The sequence below is a fragment of the Octodon degus genome, unplaced genomic scaffold, assembly GCF_000260255.1.
Source record: "Octodon degus isolate 3935 unplaced genomic scaffold, OctDeg1.0 scaffold00060, whole genome shotgun sequence".
Classification (NCBI taxonomy): Eukaryota; Metazoa; Chordata; class Mammalia; order Rodentia; family Octodontidae; genus Octodon; species Octodon degus.
The window spans coordinates 950843-973791 of record NW_004524636.1 but is presented as its reverse complement, the minus strand read 5'-3'; the positions used below and the strand labels follow the sequence as shown (position 1 = coordinate 973791).

General features: G+C 45.0%; 1 protein-coding gene and 1 non-coding gene across 2 annotated transcripts in view; both read right to left on the bottom strand.

The window, feature by feature from the left end:
- Tmc2 (transmembrane channel like 2) overlaps positions 1 to 22949 on the bottom strand; it is an 83400-nt gene that overhangs the window by 10850 nt on the left and 49601 nt on the right. The window contains exons 11-15 of the mRNA XM_004634315.1: positions 15448 to 15627; positions 13523 to 13672; positions 12441 to 12569; positions 8195 to 8262; positions 7219 to 7458 (exon numbers count right to left, since the gene is read on the bottom strand). Coding sequence (XP_004634372.1) covers positions 7219 to 7458; positions 8195 to 8262; positions 12441 to 12569; positions 13523 to 13672; positions 15448 to 15627 — 767 coding nt within the window. The remainder of the gene's footprint in view (positions 1 to 7218; positions 7459 to 8194; positions 8263 to 12440; positions 12570 to 13522; positions 13673 to 15447; positions 15628 to 22949) is intronic.
- Positions 20334 to 20468, bottom strand: LOC111817528. Its single transcript, XR_002821703.1, has one exon. It is a non-coding gene; the product is annotated as a small nucleolar RNA SNORA16B/SNORA16A family (small nucleolar RNA).

The window sequence follows — 22949 nt, the reverse complement described above, 5'->3', positions numbered from 1 at the left end:
TGCTTGCCAGGGATGCCAGGGAAATGCTTATTCTACTGAGCCACTTTCCCGGCCCCTTTCTTTCTTTTTAAAAAAAGTATTTGGTACAGGGTGTCAGTATACAACTCAGACTCATAGTCAATCCTGTTTTCAGCCTCCCTATGCTGGTCTCCATGGCCAGCTCAGTGTACTAAGGGGCAGGGCTAGCACAGTGTGGTACTGGGGATCGAACCCCAGTCCCTGCGGTTGCCTAAGCAGGCACTTAGTCCCCTGAGCTGTCTTACCAACCCTAAAAATTCTATTTCTTGGTCAGACACTCAAGTACCCAAAAGTACCGTGGCTGTTAGCTATTACAATAGAAGAACAGATGTGGTATATTTTCATCATTACAGAAAGTTCTATTGGACATGCTAAGGTTTGATATTTTGGTGAGATATTAAAAATTTCTCAAAAAGATTTCTCTGCGCTGGCTTCCATATGTCTGTTGATCTGTGTAGTATGGCATAAGGCTAATACGGTATAAATGGTATCATCATAGTATTTGAGACAAATTGTATTTTCCTCAGAAGGTTGTTTAGGTGACAAAGACACAGATTCATGTGAAATACCAAGTAGGTGGCTGTCGATTTACAAGTGCCTTCTAAAATGTTGCAGCCCGCAGCCTTGTTTTTCTCTTGTGTAAAATATATATCAAGGTTGACAGATACTGACCCACAGATAGCTTCAGCTTGTCACCTATTTTTATATTACCTGAGAGTTAAGAAAGAATTTTGTGTTTTCAGTTGTTTGAAAAAAATCAAAGCAATATATTTTGTAAGGCATACGAATTGAAGAAAGAAATTATGGACAGAAAACTGTCCATAAATGAAGTCTTACTGAACACGCCACACTGCTTCCCTTATACTTTGTCTGTGGCTAAGTGCCATCATGGCGAGGGAAGCAGCTGCCTCTGAGGCCACTGGTGGCCATCTGTCCCATCACTCGGCACCACCACAGCTGTGTGGCTGTAATATGACAGCGTGTCAGGTGCAGTGCATGTCACCACACCATGACATTTCATGTAATTTTTATCACTAGTCCGTACCCTTCATCTGAAAATAAGGAAAGTGGATTTAAAATATGCTTTAAGTCCAAGTTGGATATGGATTTTTTTTTTCAGTGAAGTAGATATTGTTTTAGTTCCCAGTAGCTGCTGTTGTAACAAATTGCTACATTGGTATCTTAAGAAGATGAGCTATAGGGCCAGGGAGATGGCTCAGTAGAATAGCACTTGCCTAGCAAGTGCAAGGGCCTGAGTTCAATCTCTGGTTCTGAAAAAAAAAAAAAAAAAAAAAAAAAAAAAAAAAAAAAAAAAAAAAAAAAAAAAAAGATAAGCCTGAAGTCTGAAATAGTTTCACTGAGCTTAAACCAATTTTTTTTTTATTTTTTTCGGAATTGGGTGTTGAACTCAGGCCCTTGCACTTGCCAAGGACGCACTTATTCCACTGAGCCATCTCTCCAGCCCCCAAATTGGCAGGGCTGCTGTCCCTTGGGAGAAGCTGTGAAAGAACATCGGCTTCTCTGCTGTTCTCAGCTAGAGCTGCTCTCCTTGAGTTCCTTGGCTTGTGTCCCCATCTCCCACCTTCAAAGCAGTTGTGCAGATTCCAAATCTCTGCTTCCATCACTCATGACCGTCCACTCCTGTGAAGCCGAATCTCCCTTTGCCTTCCTCCCACAAGGAGACTTGTAAACAGTGTCCATCTAGATAAGCCATGATGAGCTTCCCATCTTAAGATCCCTAAATTTAGTCAGATTGGCAAACGTTCTTTTCTAGATAAGGTCTCATTGGCAGTTTCCAGGGATTAGGATCTGGATATCTTGGGGAACCTTGCGTAGCTTCCTGTAGTCTGTTTGCCTCCCTACAATTCACATCCATCCTTCATGCAAAATATATTCATTCTACTGCTTCACCCTTAAAAGTCTCACTCAACTTATTGCAGCATTGACTTGAAGTCCAAAATATCAAAACATAAACAGCTCAAAAATTTCCCATCGTGGGCCAGGGATATAGCTCAGCAGCACAAGCACCTGCCTGGCAAGTGCAAAGACTGAGTTCGATTCCAGGTACCAAAACAGTAACAACCTCAACAAAAATTCCACATCTCATTATTGATGCTATCCAAATCAGGGATGCATGAGATTCTAGGTTTGACCCATTTTGAGGCAAAATCCTTTTCTAGCTGTGGGCCTGGGAAACTAGAAAGAAAATTATTTGCCTCAAAAATACATTGATGGGATAGGCATAGAATAACAGTTACAGAGATTCCAATTCCAAAAGGGAGCAGATGGAAAGAAGGAATGGCCAGTCCTGAGCAATCTCAAAGCTCAGTCAACTGAACTCCATTTATCTCACACTTAAGGCTTAAGAATAATCTGGTTTCCAAACTCTGTGCCTGCAGATCTGCTCTTAAGGATTGAAGCTCTGCTGTTGGAATTAATCTTCCCTTTCCTTGAAGATATTCCAGTTGTGTCAAATTTTCAACCTGTTTCCTGCCTGTAAATCCTGTGATATCTTACCTCTGTTCTTAGCTCCCATTGAGATGGTTGAGGGGATCTGAGTCACATGCTTATTCTCATCAATGAGTGCTCTGTGTGAATGAATATGAATATATATATATATATATATATATATATAATCTTTTTTGAGACAAGGTCTCACTATGTAGTTTAGGCTGGCCTTGAACTCACTTTGTAGCTGGTCTCAGCACACAAAGATCTTCCTGCTTCAGCCTCACTAGGGCTGGGGTTGCAGGTGTGCATCACCACGCCTGGCTTCCATTTCCCATTATAACAAGATTCTTGATACTGGGTAATTTATAAAGAATAAAATTTTGCTTTGGCTCACAGTTCTAGAGATGAAGTCCGAGATAGTCTGGCTGCATCTGAAGAGGTCCTGTGCTGCTTCAGCTCCTGGTGGAAATTAGAAGAGTAGGCAGGTATGTGTGGAAGAGATCAAACGCAAGGGGCAGACTTGCTTTCTAACAAAGGACTCTCAAAGTAATCCAGTCCTGGGCCAGGGAGATAACTCAGAGGCATAAGTGCCGGCAAGGTCCTGAGTTTGATCCCTGGCACTGAAACAAAATTGCCATTTCAAAGTAATCCAGTCAGGCCCAGCATGGTGACACAAGCCTATGATCCCAGTACTTGGGAGGCTGAGGCAGGAGGATCGTTGTGAGTTTAAGACCAGCCTGGGCTACAGAGTGAGCTCAAGGATAGCTTGAACTGCATACAAGACCCTATCTCAAAAAGACAAATAATAATAATAATAATAATAATAATAATAATAATCCAGTCCTGCACTCTAGTCCTGACTTGCTACTGCAAGAATTGATTTGATCTTATGAAAGGTATTATCTGCTTTACAACCCAATCACCACCTAAAGCCTGGACCTCCCACAGTGGCAATGGATTCCAACATGAGTTTCACAGGGGATGCTCAAGTGTCAGTAATGTACAAAGCCTGTAATACTGACTGCCATGCTCTTCAGTTAGCTGAGCTGGGTGTACACAGAGCTTCCCGCCTCGCAGTGCTGCCATAAGGACTGCATGTGGGCTTCATGTGATGCCTAGCACAGACCAGGCCATCTGAATACCTCGGCTGCCCCCATGTGACCATGGCTGCTCCCTGTCACGGATCAGTCCGTACATCCTGAGTGTTCTCAGAGTCCTTAGTACCTTTCTTCCTCTTTCCTTCTCCTGCACAACTGAGAGGACTGTTGGTAGAATTTCAACAAATTCAGAGAAGGAGGCAAGGTAAACCAAAACTGTATCTTATCTTCCTCAGAAGTAAAACATGAAAAAGGCTTGATTCAGAGACACAAAGTGAAATGAATCTGAAGATATCAGTGGCTACGCTCTGCAGCTTCTCCTGGTGAGTCACATTGAGTGACTGGCGTCTGTGGTCCCTCTCTGTTTTCCGTGTTGACTGGGATTAATCTTGCTTTTCTCTCAAAAAAGAGTGGATTAGTGACTAAGAAATTCAAAATACAGTGGTGCTTCGGTTCACAAATTTAATTTATTCCTGATTCTAGGAAAGCTAGCTGTATCCATATCTATGTGGGGAAGATGGCCTCAGTCTTGTTTCATCCAACACCTCATGTGGAGTTTGTGAACAGAGGCAAAATTTTGCCAAACACTTCTTTTTGCAAATCAAATTGTTCACAAATGGAAGTTGGTTTGAATCAAGCTATTACTGTGGATGTGAGTCTACTAATACGAAACTGATCCACATGCCTGTACGAACTGGATGTCACAAAGGACTTCTCTGTGCTGGCTCCAGATGTCTAGCTAGTTCTTGGCTCACTGGTTAGAGGAAAACCCAAGGCCATGGTTAAGCATCTATCCTGCTGAGACTTAGGCCAGACACAGGATCCTGACACGTAGAGACTCGCACACCTGAACACCTGCAGGAAATGGGAAAAATGCTCCCCAGCGTGGACTTCACATCCACAGGTTTGCTTTCTGTAGGTTAGTACAGTTAGTTTTAAAGTTCAAATTAATGGCTATAATAAAATATCAGAGTATTTTTAAATAAATGCTCAGACTTCTGTGATGTTCTGGAAGGTCTGGTCATAGAGGACCCATGCTCCTGATGGAACCTGTTGTAGAAACTGCCCCTGTCACTGATCAGTCCGTACATCCTGAGTGTTGGTCAGAGCTCAGGCTTAAGCTCTCAGATAAGCCTTACCATGGCTACAAGTGCTCTACAAGCAACACACTAAATCCTCACAACAGCTCTGGGAGATGAACACCCCCAGCATCTCCACCTTGTAGGCACTGGGCTTATACGGTGAGCTAGGTATCTTCCTCAGATCACCCCCCCCCCCCGTTGAAGACAGAGCTTGCTGTAGTCTATTCTGTGGCTTTTTTTTTTTTTTTTTCTGTAAAGGACAACATAATAAAATTTTAGGCTTAAGGCTAGCCGAATAGCTCAGCAGATTAAAGCGCCTATAAGCAGGCCCAGGGGCTGAGGGTTTGATTCCCTGGCCTGCTGTGCCAGCCCCACCCTTAAGGTGCACTGAGATGGCAATTGAGACAGGGCCTGGTGGCACGAGCCTGTAATCCCAGCTCTTGGAAAGCTGTAAACAGGCGGATCACTACAAGTCCGATCTAGTAGTGAGCCCCTGAACACCCTGTAGACCCTCCCCCCCCACCAAAAAAAACCAAAAAAACTTAGGCTTTGTGGGCCGGATGACCCTCTGCTCAGCTGCTCAATTCTGCTGTTATAATGGGAGAGCAGCCATAGATTACATGTAATTAAACAGATGTGTTGTGTTCCAGTAAAACTTTATTTACAAAAAATAAGTGGTAGTCTGGTTTGGCCCAGGAGCTGTCACTTGCCAAGCCCTGTTTCTAACCATATGCTGTGCGGCACTGCCTCCTCATTCATTTATGTTGCCCGCCTGGCCTTGCAGGCATTTGATCTGGTCCAAACTCTGAGTCTCCACATATGACTGAATTTTTCTGGTTTGACCATTGACCATAAACCAAATGGTAAAGCAATGAGAAAGGAAGCAAAAAAACCCCATGGTCTCATCCAGTGTATGTCCTGCCTGGAGAAAAGGCAATATATAAAATAAACAAAAGATGCCATGTTAAGATCAATGAGGAGAAACAAGTGGTGTGTGTGTGTGTGTGTGTGTGTGTGTGTGTGTGTGTGTGACCAGTTAGGAGCTCCAGGAAAGGCCTCACTGAGAGAGTGGCTTTGAGTAGAGCCTAGAACAAGTGAAAAGCAGCAGTGGAAATACTTAAGAAAAGATTCTTCTGGGAGGTGTGTGTGTGTGTGTGTGTGTGTGTGTGTGTGTGTGTGTTTCTTTGAGACAGGGCCTTGCTATGCAGTTCAGGCTGGCCTTGAACTTATTTTGTAGCCCAGGCTGGTCTCAGACTCACAGTAATCCTACTGCCTCAGCCTCCCTAGTGCTAGGATTACAGGCGTGCAACACCACGCCTACCTGTTGGTGGGTTTTGATCAAAGAGTGATGGGAGGGAGGTGACAGCTGGAAGCTATCCTTCCCACAAGTTATGTTTGAGGTTCTTTGATCTGGGTGTAGGTGTCAGGGCTGATAAAGCAGCAGAGGAGGCAGAAGGGTGCAGAGTCAGGAATGGCCCAGGTCTGCTGACAGCCACATGTTGGACACAGGTGGCAGCCTGAAGGAAAGGGTCCTCGAATCTTTACCCAGGAACAAGCCCACGGAGCTTCTCCCATGTGGTTCTCCGCTCCTCTGAATTCATCTCCTGGGCTTCAGTAACCACAGGGCTGTATCCAGGCAGGGCCCTTGTCAGCTGAGACATACTCAACCCACTGTGCCTCTTCACGCCAGGAGGCAGGACTGGCCTTGTAGCACGTTTTGAGGAAGCACTTTCTCTGAGAGCTGGATAAATGCAGGTCAGGCCCCATGCACCTGCCTTACCCCACTTTTGGGCAGGGAGAGGTTCTTAGTGAAGGTGGGAGCACTGGCTACACATGTTGTCTTCATTCATGGGTCCCCAGTGTACATCACATGAAAAGATGGCAGATAGAAAGGACAGTGTGTCTGAACTGCTCTAACTCTAGAACCCTTTGCATAGAGCAGGTAGATGGCTTTCTTTTCAGAAGGTCACTGACTTGGAAAATGCACATTATTTCCCAATCTACCTTTTTAATACTGATCCTTTTAGAAACTATCCAGACTCCCAAACTACTTCCACTTATACCCTGAACCCTCAGAGCTGGCTGGGGCTCTGCAGAGGGTGGGGACCCAGGCAAGGGCCTCAGCTGCACCTACCTCACTCTGGATGGCACTTGTGAGTTTACAGCCACTTCATCTTTAGAACGTCCCCTGCCAGATGTCCTATGGTAAGGTAATTCCAGGTTGGTAATCCCAGAGTACCATGGTGGAAGCTTATAACTGCACTACCCAATATGTAGCCACCAGCCACATGTGGTCATTTAAAAATTAATTGAAAGGTAACTATAGTCAAATAAAATTAGAAATTCAGCTTCCCAGTCCCTCATTTAAAGCACCCAGGATCCATGGGTAGCTGTGGCTACCCTATCGAGCAATACAGACCTAGAATATTTCTATTCTGGCAGAAAACTCAACAGCACTGAGGATTTGTCCGCAGCTCTCTGGCTTTTTACAAGCGGATGTGAAACCAGAACCCAAATTCTGAGCCAGGCCTTGTGAACAGACTGCCTCCCCTCGAACAGTGGTACTGCACCTGAATGGGCCACAGTCGAAGGAGGGTGGCAGGGACATGATGGTGTAGGCCACTGGCAGGAGGCTGAGGAACAGCACCAACAGCAGCAGGCCCATGTAGAAGTTGTTGGACCTGGAGGCCTTGAACACGCGCTCATGGGGCACGTTGCTGCTCATCACAGCCCAGCACTGCAAGTACATGGAGGTCAGCAGGCGCAGGACGTTGATGCCCACCAGCCCCGGAGCATAGAAGGAGCCCATCCTGGAAGGTCAAAACCAGACACTGGTTGGCCCGGTAGCAGGAAAGACAAGGGAAGGAGGATGGGAGGAATGGGGTGGAGGGGTCTGTGCATGAGAGGAAGCAGCATTCCCTGCAGGGTTCAAGAGCAGGGGCCTCCCATTTAGTGAGGACGTTTGTCACTGAGCCACAACCTTTAGGAGAAGGAGACACACTACAGATCTGGGCTCTGGTCAGAATTTTCCCACTGCTGTCCCACTAGGTGTCAGCACATCACATGCCCTGCACCCAAATTCTCTGTGTCTCTCTTGTTTTTGGACAGAGACCAGCAGGGAGTCGTTGGCACCTTGCAAGTCTTTGGCTAAGTCTTAGCTCCCCTGCTCTCTTTCCAGAGGAGGAAGTTGTTTAGTTCATGTGGTGCCTGCCTTTCCCTCTTTCTTTTCTCCCATTCTCATCTCTTTCTTTCTTTTTCTTTTCCTTCCCTCCTCCTCCTTTCCTGCTTTCCTGCTGGCCCTTTCTTTCTTCTTCTCTCCCTCTCCCTCTTTCTCCATCTTCTCCCCTCCTTTCCTCTCTCCCCATCTCTATGTTCAGGGCAGCATATTCATGAGCCAGAAACTGCCTGCCTCTCGCCCAGGCGTGCACTCTATCTTTCACATGAAAGGAGGGAGCACAGGGGGCAGCAGGAGGAGGGGCAAGGCCCGGTTCTAAGCTTTGGACTCCCAGATAGGTAGGTGATCCTCAGGTGAAATGGGTAACTCACCAGATCATGCCTTGGTTGAAGATCAAACCCAGCACGTTTCCACTAATGTCAAACTCAGCATATGAGGGCTAGAGAGAGACAGAATATTATGTAATGCCAGCCAGCTGTCCAGGCCTGGGCTACTCTCAAAGATCATGCTGTGGTAGCTAGAGAAAAATTTTAGGTTCACAATTCTGTTTCTGAAAATGTTTTCAACTTTAAAGAAAGTTTAGAAATTCTCAAAGCTGGACAAAAAAATTGGGTTGGGCATGATGGCACATGCCTATGATCCCAGCTCTTGGGAGGCTGAGGCAGGAAGATTGCCTCAAGTTCAAGGACTATGTAGCCAGCCAGGACTATGTAGTGAGTTCAGGGCAAGCCTGAACTACAAAGTGAGACTGTCTAAAAAAGTGTGATTGTTATCTGTTAGGGACTGCAGACGACACTATGTTCTTGGGAGGAACTTAGCCCCAAAGAGAACATTTGATCAATGTTTTAATTAGAGATTTACCTTTAAATTATTATCAGGGAGTAAATCTAATAGATAATGAAACAACTGAGGAATCAAATGAAAAGATAGCTTTAAACAACAAACAGCAACAAAGAAAAGAAGCAAATTAAGAAAGAAAGAAAGAAAGAAAGAAAGAAAGAAAGAAAGAAAGAAAGAAAGAAAGAAAGAGATCAAGCAAGCAAGCAAGCAAGCTGTTTTAGATCTTCCCCTGACAGATCTTGGGAGTTTTAGTGCTTCACCCCAAGTGTCTGGGAGAACATAAGTAACCCCAGCGGGCGCCTTCCTAGCCAGGAGCTAGGGGTCCTCATGCAGCATGCTTACCTCTGGTCAACAGTTTTCTTCCAGAAATGGAGATTCAGGGAGACAAGAGTGAGAGGAGGAGGAATGACAGGTAGGACAGACAGAAAGATCCACCTGGTCACAGGGCCAGAGTGGCATGCAGCACCAGGATTAAACCTGGGTCCTTGTGCTTGCCAGGCAGGTGCTTAGAAGGCTGAGCTATCTCCCAGCCTCATGATATGTGCTTTCTTCTATACATTTATTTATTTTTTTTTAATTTTAGGGAATGGTCTACAGGGTGTTCAGGGTCTCACTACTAGATCAGACTTGTAGTGATTCTGCTGTTTACAGCTTCCCAAGAGCTGGGATTACAGGAGCACACCACCACACCCAGTCTCAGTCCATCTCAGCATGTCCCAGGAGTGGGGCTGGCACGGCAGGCCCGGGGATTGAACCCCAGTCCCTGTGCCTGCTTGCAAGAACTTTAATCCACTGAGCTATTTGGCCAGCCCTATTTTTTTTTTAAATGTTTAAAATTTCAAGCTGGGTGTGGTGGCACACACCTGTAATCCCAGAACTGGAGAGGCTGAGGCAGGAGGATTGTTGCGAGTTTGAGGCCAGCCTGGGCTACACAGTGACAGCAAGGCCAGCCAGAACTGTATAGTAAGACCCTGTCTCCAAAAGACAAAAAATAAATTAAAAAAAAATTCAATTCACTTACAACTTATGTAGGTGAAATCATAGCAGAAAATGTCCCCCTCCCAGCTAGAACACTTCAGTTTCTGTTAGTTGCCCAGGTAACCTCCAGTTTACTTGAGTTCCTGTTGCTCAGAAATGGCCAGTCACTGTGACACACGCTGTGAGAACCCATCCCCAGGTGACAAGCACTCTGCCTTTGCCCTTCCACCTTGCTACCCCATGAAAAACCTCCCTCCCTGAGTCTTGGGCCTGGTCTCTTTGGGACAGACTGTGGGAAGCGTAATAAAGCTGACTCTTGCCTCCACACCTTGGTGGCACTCGTTTTGGGTCACAGCTATGCTGTTACAAAATGAATGAGGAATATACTCTCCCTATCCCTAGCTCATGTTTCTGGGATTACAAGGGCATGCCACCATACCTGGCTCTTCTCACTGATTTGAAAGATTCTCTTTATCACATAAATGGACACCCTTTATCTTATGTAAATTGAATCTATTTTTGTACTTTCTATTATTCCATTCCATTGATAAATTTGCCAGTTTTTAAATTGTAACTTCATAATATACTTTAATATAATTGTAGGCTTAGTTTCTTTTATTTTTCTTTCCAAAAGATTGGTCCCTAGATAGACCATGTTCTTCTCCCTTATCAGTCCTGAGCACTGAACCCCTACTGTTATGCATGTAAGAAAGCACTGTCCCGCTCAGCTACACCCCAGCTCCTTTTGCCATCTTACTGGGACAGGATCTTGCTAAATTGCCCCGGCCTCCTCAAGCCTTCAGTCCTGCTTAAGCCTCTGAAAAGCAGCTGGGATTATAAGTGTGTGCCACTCATCTGGTCCCATGGGCTTTTTTTTTTTCTTTCTTTCTTTCTTTCTTTTATTATTATTATTATTATTATTATTATTATTGTATTTTTTAGGGAAGGGTCTACAGGGTGTTCAACGTCTCACTACTTGATCAGACTCATAGTAATCTGCCTGTTTACAGCCCCCCAAAAGCTGGGATTACTGGTGTGTGCCACCATGCCCAGTCTCAATTGCCATCTCAGGTTGCCGCAGGGAGCGGAGCTGGCAAGGCAGGCCTGGGGATCAAAACCCTGGCCCCTGTGCCTGCTTGCAAGCACTTTAATCCGCTGAGCTATTTGGCCAGCCCTGGGCTTTTTTTTTTTTTTTTTTTTAATGAACATTAATATAACTTCAACACCTTGCTGAATTTAAAAATCAATATGATGACATCTTAGCAATTGTATCTTCCTATCAAAGATGTCATCAATTTTGAACATGATGTTCTTTCATTCTCATTCTCCAACCAGATTAGGAAGTTTTCCCTGGTGCTTAGGAGTTTACTAGGTTTGCTTAAAACTGGTGATGGCCTAAAAGAAACAAGTATGTCAGAAATCTGTACTAACACTCTTACCCAGAGCAGGCACCATGCTGCAGACGAGGATGAGGGCTATGTAGGTAACCAAGGTATGGAATCTCTTACTGGGAGCTCTATTAAAGTATAGGGGGTCCAGGGAGATAGCTCAGTAGAATAAGCACTTGCCTGGCAAGTGCAAGGTCCTGAGTTCAATCCCCAGTACTGTAAAAAAGAAAGAAAAGAAAAGAAAACAAAGGATAGATCCTCTCCCCAACACCAGGATTAGTGGGTAAGTCAGGGAGGGGTGTGGAAGTGACACATAAACAGGACAAACTAATGAGCCAGAAGTTCTGCCAGATTATAAAAGATCACTGCACTCCCGCCATGAGATTATTGTAGAATTTCTTTAACTTTAGAAAAGACTGAGGTGGCCGGGGAGATTGATGGGGGCTGGGGAGATAGCTCAGTAGAATAAGCACTTCCCTGGCAAGCACAAGGGCCTGAGTTCAATCCCTGCTTCTGCCAAGAAAAGTAAAGTAAAGAAAAGAAAAGAAAAGAAAAGAAAAGAAAAGAAAAGAAAAGAAAAGGTTGAGAAGAAAGTAAAAAAATTAGAAATTTAAAATTACAGGGAAAATATGTATGTGAAAAACAATAAATATTTTTTTCACTTTGCTATCAATATACTCACAATTAGATATTTATTATACAGCAATTTATATTTTTAATTATTGCCTATTAATAGACACAGTAAAATATTTTTGAATCAGACATTTGGGGCTTGTATGTACATTAAAATTTTCTTTTGTACCGTAAGTTAAGTTTTAATTTGAATATTTTATCGGAACTGTCTCCCTGGGCCTTTATAATAGGAAGTTGTTTCTACAACTTTCAATGATCTTACTAAAGAATACTTTAAGAATCATAGAAAAGATCACTGCAGAGAGGAGATGACACACTTAGGGTGTGTAGCTTACCAGGTAGGTAGGTGGAAAGTGTAAGAGTCAAAAGAGGTTTCTCAGCTCATAACCCCAAGGACAGGACAGTGGTTACTGCATCCTCAGTGTGTTCCAGGACTTTCTAAGACATCATGTCTATCCTAGGACTTAGCCTTCCTAATGAGAGTTGAGCCACTCGGACGGTCTCTAGTGGCATCTGCTCAGCACCAAAGTGTGTGCCCACATTTTCCCAATGCCGAGGGCCTCCGCTTCCGACATAAGGTCACACTGGCAAGACGCAGTTCCCTCTACAAAGGCAGTGCGATGCTTAAAGGAAACAAAGTTGAAACACTGCACCACTTCCCAGGGCGGGCCTGCAATGAACCCTGGGAGAAATGAAATGCGCAAGAATGCACCTGACCGCCAGCATCAGAGGGTGGTGGGCCACCCTGCCACAGGAGGTCTGTGGAACAGTAACTTACAAATCCGGCCTCCAAATCCCAGCACCAGCAGTAGTTCATGAACCGGACGAAACAGGCCCGCACGAAGTCCCCCAGAAGGATGGTGATATATGTTACCAGCATGTCGGACACGGTCAGCCTCATGAATTCCTGCAAGGAGAAGGAAGGGGAGGTCAGAGCTTGACACTGCCCTCACCTGGGTCATCTCTGTGAGCCAATACTTCATGGCAGAATAGTGGTGTAGAGAAAGAACACACGCTTCGGGGCATGCTTGAGCCCCAGCTCTGTGAATTGCTAATTATTATTATTATTATTTTTTCTAATTATATAGCTTTGGAAAAATCTCAGAGCCTCTTGAACTTGATAATTACATCACTCTTGCAGGGATATCGGGAAGCTTAGTGATTAGATATGTAAATTGCTTTGTAAATTGGCAGTGCCTAATGTGTCATGTTTGCCCCTCACCTATCTCACCTGCTCTGAAATGCCAGTGATCCCCACTAAGATGTCTCTCTCCCCCCTCACTCCACTCCTCTCTCTCTTTCTGAGATGGGGTCTCACTGTGTCGTTCAGGCTGGCCTGGAACTCACTATATAGCACAAGATGGCTTGACTGGCAGCGATCCTCCTGCCTCACCTCCCAAGGGCTGGGATGTGCTGGGGGTTGTGCACCCCCACAACTGGTGTCCCTACCAGGACTGACTGTGACCAGCAATCACTGGGGATGACACTGGCTCTTTTCATCTCTTACTAATTGAATTTTTCCTTAATACTCAGAGAAAATAAGACAAACACATACCAGAAAAACCAACAGCAGAAGAATGAAGGTTTCTCTGCTTTTATCAGGTTTATATCATTTTTTTTTGAAAAATCGTAAAGCTCTACTAGACCTTATCATAATTTTTAAAACAGGAGATAGATTTGCAGCTCTAAGGGCATGGCAGGTTTGCTGTACTCACTTTGTACCCTCCCACACAATTAGAAAATCCTTGCCGCATGAAAGGCGGATGAGTTTTCAGGGTTCTTCCTGGCACGGAAACATTTAGGAATGAACAACAAAGCACGGGGATGGGGGTCGCCTTTTCAGAGAGCACAACTACTCACAATGCCCACAGCTGTCTCCCAGCAGGGACCCCGGGGCACATCTGCAGGGTGCAGGGGTGGCCGGGGGACACTCTCGTTCCAACCCGAGGAATTGTAGTAATTAAACAGAGTCCAGTGAGTGATGTTCTTTATTGTCGCTTCATTAGAAAGCTAGAACAGAAGATGGAGACATGCGGTTAGGAGGGGCCAGTGGGGATCCATCTGGTTTCACAGGAACACCTAAAATTGGTACCTGTCACCATTCTGCCACAGACTTGCCCTCCCTGCCCTCCCTGTCCCTGACAGAGTCTTTCTAGAGTGCTCTCCCCAAGCTTTGCATCTGTCTGTGAAGTGGGGCAATTGGTTGAAGTTGTCTTTGGGTCTTACCTACAGTTATAGTCTCCTCTAAGATCCATCCATGCTTGCTTTCTTTCTTTCTTTCTTTCTTTCTTTCTTTCTTTCTTTCTTTCTTTCTTTCTTTCTTTCTTTCTTTCGTGGTACCAGGGATTGAACTCAGGACCTTGTGCTTGCCAGGCAAGTTTTTATTCTACTGAGCTATCTCCCTGGCCCTTATTTATTCTTTTTTAGGAAAATGTATCCAGTGTCTCTTCTAGGCGTATAGGACAATGGTGACACAGGAATGATCAATAGAGGTAGAGCTTTTCTCTAGAGGTCATAGTCTAGTAAATGGTAGGGTAAACAGACATAATTAGAGAGCAGAGTGATGAGACTGGTGGGAAATTTCCTCTGGGGACAGGGGAATATCTACATCAGACAATAGAGACACAGAAGAAGACTTCCAGAAGGTAGTGACATCTGGGCCAAGGCTGGGGGGAGGGGCCAGCAAGGGTGGAGAGAGAGATCAGACAGAATTTTGGTGTGTGTGTGGTGGTGGGGGGGGGAAGAGTGAGGTTCAGGAAGGTGGAACACTGTCCTGGGGTAGGAGGGAAGCCATAGTTGAGGGTAGAGGGCAGGGAAGGGCTGGGCCAATTACTTCTGTGCTTGGGGGCTTCCAACAGTTCTTATTAACCTCAGTAAAAGGTTCCTACAACAAAATAATGAGGAAGCAGGGAGTGGCATTTGTCCTGTGGCCCTCCTGATCCCCAGTGTGATTTTCCACTTCATCCTCTCTAGACCCCTTGGCACCAGCTATTTCTCTGCTTTCTCCAGTACCTGCTAAGATTTCCTAAGGAGGGGTCTGCAGCCCTTCCTAAGCACTGCCATACAGCACTGGGCTTGCCCTATCCTAGGCCATCCCTCTCACAGTGGGCTGTAATGAACGAGCCTTCCCAGAATGCACTGCTGGATCCTGTTCTCTGGGGTACCTGGAGTCTGACCTAGAGGGAGCTGCATGTCTGGTGGGCACCGATGGATTGTTAAGCCAGCCATGAGTACCACCTGGGTGGAAGATTACTTGGCTGTTCATCACTTATGGAAGCTATGAGACAAGCAGGAAAAGCTGAAGGTAAAATACAAAGGGCCCAAATTGTATGTATGTGACATGAAAAGAAATAACCTGAGAAAGCAGATAGTAAAGAAATTTAGCAAAATGTCAGCACTTGTGCTTAATATTCTGGGCTTTTTTTAGAAAAAAAAAAAAAACTTTTCTGAATTATTTATTTATTTATTTGGTACAGAGTTTCGATACAAAGCTTGGACCCCTAGTGATCCTTCTGTCTCAGCCTCCCCAGCACTGGGGTTACAGACATGCACCACCATGCCCAGTTTTGGCAGCATGGCGTGCCCAGAGTTCTGGGGCTGGCACAGCATGCGGTGCCGGGGATCGAACTTGGGTCCTTGTGCTTGCCAGGCAGGTGCTTAGACTGCTGAGTCATCTCCCCAGCCCACTTTTCTGAACTTTTATCATTTAACTAGCCTTAATTATGCATAATTAATTATATTTAAAAAGGGAACATGTGAGCATCAAAGGAGTGTGCCATTTCTACCTTGAGGTGGACATCATCCATCAGAGCCAAGAGAAATGTGTAGAGGTTCCCCAAGAAAAGTGCAAAGATGCGCCCCAGCTGCCACTTGAGTCCGATGCGAGGGTGGTAATTCTCCAGTGCAGCGATGGTTTCAAACAGAGGGGGACAAAACATCCCCAGCAGGGACATCACAATTTCCACCTGAGGGATCAGAAAGCCAAGTCTATTTTGTCCATCTTATTATGTGGCCACTGTCCCTTCACCCCATGACCCTCCATCTCCATCTCTCCACTGTCCCTCTCCTTCTGAGGGTGTCCTGTGGCACATGTGCCCGAGCAAGCACTATGTGTCATTGAAGGCTCTAAAGCATTTACCATTGCTGTCCTAGAGTCCCCACAGCATGCTGTATGACCCTGGCCAAGACCTCCGCATACGCCAAGAGGCCAGCATAGGCTTGCGCATTGTCACTGCTCTGCTACTGATTGTTGCTATGAATGTTGCTATTAGCTTGGTGAAAGTAGCAACATTGCCTGAATGAGTGGTGAGTTGCCACAGGCGGCCGAGCTTGATGTTCTGTAGGAGTTGTGCACCTGCAGGAGTTACCCTTGAGCAGTCATCTCGAGAGCTGTGAGGACAGAGAGCTGAGGTCACAGAGGAGCTGCCAGAAGGTAGGGGCTGGGCTGAGCATGGCTTTTGGAGCCAGCTCTTTGGATCCAGGCCTCAACTCTGTCATTTGCTGGCTTCATAACTTTGCAAAAGTTGCATGACTTCATTCAGTTTCTTGTTTTTTCTAGTGAAAAACTATTGACCACAGGCTTTCTTTTAAGAGTCATAAGAAAAATTATGTAAATCTACTAGCCAGAGCCTGATAAGCATTCAGTTGTGGCCCCAGTGTTGAGAGAAGCTTGGCTTGTCTGACAGGATCTGGCTTCGGCAGGATGTTCTCTCTGCAACTAAAATTGCTTTCCAGTGGAATACTAATGGTTGGCCACACTGCAGGCTGGCCCACTCTAGGGCTCGCGCCTCCCTGTGCCCTCAGCCCAGCGCTTGGCCTGGCTTCTCCTTGCCTCCACCCTCCCACCTGCTCATGTAGTTTGCACACCTGGAATTCATCATGGAGCCATGGCCGTGCTTTCGTATTTTCCTAATACTGCACTCAGTCTCATTCCTGCCTTTGCCATAACATGTCTCCACTTCCCCTGCTGTCCTGGACATCATTCTTGTCAACCATCCTTTCTAAGGAAACTGCAGTGCCCTACGGCAGACCCCATCTCCAGCATCTTCTGTAACTATCTCATGGCTCAGTGACTCAGTGATGGCTTCACAGAGGTGATACTTTCTGCCTCTGGCTCTGTGCCTCAGTTCTCCCATGCTGCGAAGATGCGTCCAAGTTCTCGTCTTTCCCACCTCCTGAGCTCATTCTGACCATGTCAGGAGCTCCTGGGGGCTTCCCGCCCACTGGTGAAAATGCCCTCGCTGATGTTCAAGTACACTTATCCAGGGTGGGCTGGAGGTAAGGTTATACAGTCAAGAACGAGGAACCATATAGAGACCTGGAGCCAAACAGGCTGTGACTCCAAGTTCTGACTCCACTGCCAAAGAGCCATGTGTTCGAACCTGTCTCGGCCTCAGACACTTTGTGTAAAAGTGAGGCATAATGATGTTTTCCATGTTGATATGCCATGCTGCATGAATAAAAGAATGCACACTGAGTCAGGCCCAGGGTGGGGATTCAGTTAGTAATCTTCTCCTTTGTTCTTTTTCTATCTCTTATTTATTGTTCTTATACTATCAGTATACTAAATTTTTTTTTCTTTTATTTATTTATTTTTTATTTTTTATTTTTTATTTTTTTGGCAGAACTGGGGATTGAACTCAGGCCCTTGTGCTTGCCAGGGAAGCACTTATTCCACTGAGCCATCTCCCCGGCCCCTATTTATTTATTTTTTTGCAGAACGGGGGATTGAACTCAGGCCCTTGCGCTTGCCAGAGAAGCACTTATTCCACTGAGCCATCTCCCCGGCCCCCAGTATACTAAATTCTGAGGACAGAAAAAAGTAAACCACAAAACAAAACCAAGTATTGCATACACACATTCTGTCCACAAAGATGTAAACAATTCTGTGATGCTAGGGCTTGAATCTGAGGTCTTCCTCAGAGCCCATGTGCTCCAGGGCTTGTTGCCAGCCTGTGGTGCTGAGAGGAGCTGGTGTGGCCCTTGGGAGGTGGAGCTTAGGGGAAGGAAGTGAGGTCTCGGGAGTGAGTCTTTGTGGGGAACACTGGCGCTCACCCCCACTCTCTGCTTGAGCTTCCCAGCTCCCCGGAAGTGAGTAGCTCTGCTGTCACACTCTCTGCCTTGAGGTTTTGCCTCACCACAGGCTCATGGGTCAAGTGACTGTGGCTGGAATTGCTAAAACCAGGAACCAAAATTAATCCTTCCTCCTCGTAAATTGATTACCTCAGGTATTTTGTCATAGCAATAGAAAGCTAACACATGTAACTGGGTAATCGTTATAAAACAAAATAAAGGCACATTATTTAACTTGGACCTGAAATTATTCACAAGTCATGGGAGTATTCAGCAGAACATACAGAATGCTGGGGTGGCTGTAGCTCAGTGAGGAGGGGGACAAAGGATGGGGTGTGTCTGGGAGATAAGTGGGGGAGGCTGTTTAGGGCCTTTTCCTAAGAATAATCAATTGTTTTAATGATGACTATATCTTCACATTAAAAATGATAACTTGGAGGTCTGTGGAGATAATCATAGCCAAAACATGATTTTTGAAGTTCCTTGAATTCTTTCTGTTGTTTTGAGATAGACTCTCACTATGTAGTCCAGGCTGGCCTTGAACTCACTGCACAGCCCAGACTGGGCCAGTGTGAGGCCATGCTTGGTTAACTTGAAAATGAGCTGAAACAGTCTGGACCACCTGAACTCTTGACATTTACCATCCTCCCTTGCAAGCATTGTCCAGGATTAAGGAGAGACTGCTGGGAGTTGAGCCGAGACTGAGCAGGCAGGAGGAGAACAAGGCAGGAGAAGTTCTAGATGAAAGACGGGAAAGAGGCCAGAGTCAGGAACTCTCAGAAACAAGCCACCATATATTTTGAAGATACCACAAAGACAATAGGGGAGCCGGACATGGTGGTAGACGCCTGTAATACCAGTTCTCAGGAGACTGAGGCAGGAGGAGTTGAAGACCAGTCTGAGCTACAAATTGAGCTCAAGGCCAGCCTGAGCTGCATAGCGAGACCTTGCTTCAAAAAGATTTAATAAATAAATAAATAAATAAATAAATAAGGCAACAGGGAAAAGGGGCCTGTTAATTTAGGAAAGTTATCATGAACCATGACTCACTAAAAACTCAGAAAAATGAACTTGATGCAAAAATGAAGAGTAGAAACATATTTTTCAAGGCCAAGTTTCATACAAGAAAAAGAGAATAAGGAGTGGGTAAAATCCTTTCAGAGCTAGGCATGGTGGTGCTCGCCTGTAATCTTGGCACTGGGGAGGCTGAGGCAGGAGGAGAGCTGAGTTCAAGGCCAGCCTGGGCTACAAAGGAAGTTCAGGAACAGCCTGCAGTCCAAAGTGAGACTCTGTTTTAAAAAATAAAAATTAAAACAAACAGGCAAAAAAATCACTTGGCGGCATGAAAACACACTAAAATTATATTTTGTATAAAGCAGCTCAAAATTATACTACAGGCTTTTTTGGTTGTTTTATTGATTGATTGTTTTGGTCTTTATGAGATAAAGTTTCACTATGCAGTTCAGGCTGGCCTCAAACTTAAAGCAATCCTCCTGCCTCAGCTTCCCAAGTGTTGGAATTACAGATATATGCTACCATGCCTGGCTAGTATATTTTTCAAAAGCTCAAAATTATACTGTATTTTTTAAAATTTATTTATTTGGTACAGAGTCTCACTATGCAGCTTGGACTCATAGTGATCCTCCTGTCTTAGCCTCCCCAGTGCTGGGATTATGGGTGTGAGCCACCACACCTGCTTTGGGTGGCTGGCATGGTGTGTCTGGGGTTCCAGGGCTAGCACAGCATTCGGTACCAGGGATCTAACCCGTGTCCTTGTGCTTGCCAGGCAGGTGCTTAGACTGCTGAGCTGTCTCCTCAGCTCCTATACTGCATTTTTGAAAAGCTGAAAATTACACTACAGTATTTAAGAAAACATATAGGTAAAAAATGTAAATAAATGTTAGAAAAATAAATGAAGTGACAGGAGTTAGCAACAGAGAAATTAAGAAGAAAATTATTAAATTTGAAAAATCCAAGGGATCCCAAGAAGAAACAAAATGATAACAAAAAGGGAAGGAAACTAGGAAAAGGAGATTTTGTTTTCACACTTCCACAGTCTTTACTGATCAACCTGTAGTCACAGGTACGTTCACCATAGCAAAAAGTTGTTTATACTACTTGTCATCTGTGACCTGCTTCTCTTTGCCTGTGTCCTCTTTCTCAAGGTCTCTCCAAGCGCTAGATAGCAACCAGACGATGTTGGGTGTAGTAGTTGCACCCGACGGGTCAAAGCTGAGCAGGGAGCTGCAAAATGGAAGCTGCCTGGTCCAGAGCAAGACTTCTCTCTTAGCCTAGGCAAGCTCCAGAGATGAGTGGTCTCTCTAGCATCAGCTGCTGCCAGGAGACCTGGGAAGGCCAGGTGCTGAGCTGGTCTCAACAGGCACCTCCATGGAGTCTTCCATCTGGCACAGCTTAGCCTTTCAGGGCTGTGACCCAAAGCGCTGCCAGGTCCTGGTGTCACTCATCAGCTCAGGATGTGTCCACCCCACCTGCCCCTGCATGCTGGCTCTTGGGCTCCGCAAGTTACTTCTCCATCAACTCTAGACAAAATGTGCCAGTGTGAAGGAAGGCTGCGAGCGATCTGTGGCAGGCACAGTGGAGCTGCCTTTCCCCAAAATGTTGCAGATCAGTTACAGCAAACAGAACAGAGACCATCAAGGGAAACTGTTACTCTGGGCTCCTTTTTGACTGCAGCAAGTACACAGAAGCAGCTGCAGCTTTGATAAGGGCTAGAAGGAAAAATTTTAAAATAAAGAATGAATGAAAAATATTTTAAATAACATTTTAAAAATAAAGAAGAGGTTCCAACCCAGACAGTCACTGCAAACCAGAAATGCCCTAAAGGCATTTCAAGCCTCTCCCCCCAAAAAAACAAAAAAAAACCCTTCTAAAAATAAAGAAGAAGTTAAGAAAGAGGCTAACATAATTTGAGAGAAAATGAGATGCGTTGGAGGCCGACAAAGAAGATCCAACTCAAGGATTGGAGTAGTTTCTGAAGAAAACCCAAGCAATGGAGTAGAAAAAAATTTAAAACAATTCAATAAATTATTTCTTAAGTGGAAAGGATGTGAGTTACCTAGAAGTTTTTAAAAAATGGACAAAACAACAGTGTAGCTGAGAATATTGAGCCAGAATCACTAAAACCAAGATATATTCTAGTAAAATTACTGGTTTTTAAAAAAGAAAAAGAAAATGCATGTGGACATGTACTCAAAGGGGAACAAGTGACTTCTAAGGGAAAGAAAATTAGAATATTTTCATATTTTTCATGATAGAAATGTCTAGTGCCAGGAGAAAGTACAGTTTACATTTAAGATATTCAAGGAAAGAAGAGTGCACTAAGGACTTCACAGTTAATAAAACTTATTTTTAAGCATAAATACAAGCTTATGAATTGCAGAACTCAGGATATATTGTTCCGCGAACATTTATTCATTTTTATTTATTTTTTATTTTTTTGTACCAGGAATTAAACTCAGGACCTTGCGCTTCCCTGGCAGGCCCTGGGCTGCTCGGCTATCTCCCTGGCCCCTTACTGCACGAACATTTCTTGAGGGTTTGTGAGGAAACAAGCGCTATAAGCGTAGCGGGTATCATGTGCGTGCAGCTCAGCTTGGTGAGCGAGATCCGCAAGATCCCTGTCTTCCTACACCGGGTCGTCCCGGACAGGAGCTGAGCTTGCGAGGGCTGTGTCTCCTCCTCTAGTTCATGCAATGAAGCCCTCACCCCAGTGTGACTCTAGGTGCATATAGGGCCTCCAAAGAAGTGACGAAGGCCCAGTGCAGTTACACTGGCTCCTTGAACAATGCGGCTGGAAGAAGAAGAAATTATTGGGGTTGTCATAAGAAGACAGAGTGCTTCGGGGCTGCTCCTGCACAGAGCAAGCGCCGTGAGAGTGGGCGCCGACCACCGCTAACTCGCCGTCTCCCAGGCACGGAGCCCTGGGAGAATCCCGACTTGGCAGCCCTTGCCCTTGGACTTCCAGCATCCAGAACTGTGAGGAAATACACTCCTGTTTTTTACGCCACCCGCTGCGGTACTTCGTTATGGTATTTGGTTACAGGCGGGCGCTGGTTTCCGGGGAAGGGAGCCTGCGGCCTTCTCTCCCTGAGCACAGTTTCAAAGCCACACTTCGGAGGACTTGCATTCAAGGGCGGGCAGGCTCTGTAAACTACCCCACACGTCAAATTCCCAAAAGAGATTTATGCATTCGACCAACTTTAATGTCTTTTATTGTGGCTCTCCCTGACAGAACTCACTCTACCAGATAGCAAGGTATACTAGAAAGCCACAGTGTATCAGTGTGTTGTTAGCACAGGAACAGAGAAATAGAACAATGGAAAGAAAGAGGTCCACATGCGATTTATAATTTATGGCGCTGCAGAGCTGTGAGGAAGGGATCCCTTTTAAATAACTGGTGTTAGAACGACTAGGTCATCCAGATTATTGATATGCTAATTACGGTGTACCTAGTTAAAAATGCCAGCCCTTAGTGCCTAAGAATAAATGACTCTGTTCAAGATGTTTATGAAATCACTGAAACTGATGTGATTTCCTGTTTAAAAACAAGTCCTAAAATAGAATAGGTAAAAACTTTTCAAGACCTTGGTGTAGGCAAAGACTTCATGAATAAAACCCTGAACGCACAGAAACTACCACAAAGAATCAACAACTAAGATCGCACCTTATTGAAAAGCATTTGCACAGCAAGGGAAACCACCAACAGAGTGAAGAAAAACCCACAATGTCAGAAAAAAAATGTTTGCCAGCTGTTCCTCAGACAAAGGTTTACTACTGAGAACATACAAAGAACTCAAAATAATCCGAAAATGGGCACCTTTTTGATGAATACATACTTCTCAGATGAAGAAATACAAATAGTAAATAATTATATGAGAAAAATGTTCAACATGACTGGCCACTTGAGAGATGCAAAAGAAAGTAACACTGAGATTCCACCTCACCCCAGAAAGAATGGCTAATATCAAGAAATCAACCAGTAGCAAATGCTAGAGGAGCTGTGGGGGAAAAGAAACCCTTCTCCGCTGTTGCTGGGAGTGCAGACTGGTGCCACCACTGTGGAAATCAGCGTGGACATTTCTGAAAAAACTAGGATTAGAGCTCCCATTTGACCCAGCTATACCTTTCCTGGGCATCTTCCCAAAACAATTAAAAATCTCTCTCTCTCTCTCTCTCTCTCTCTCTCTCTCTCTCT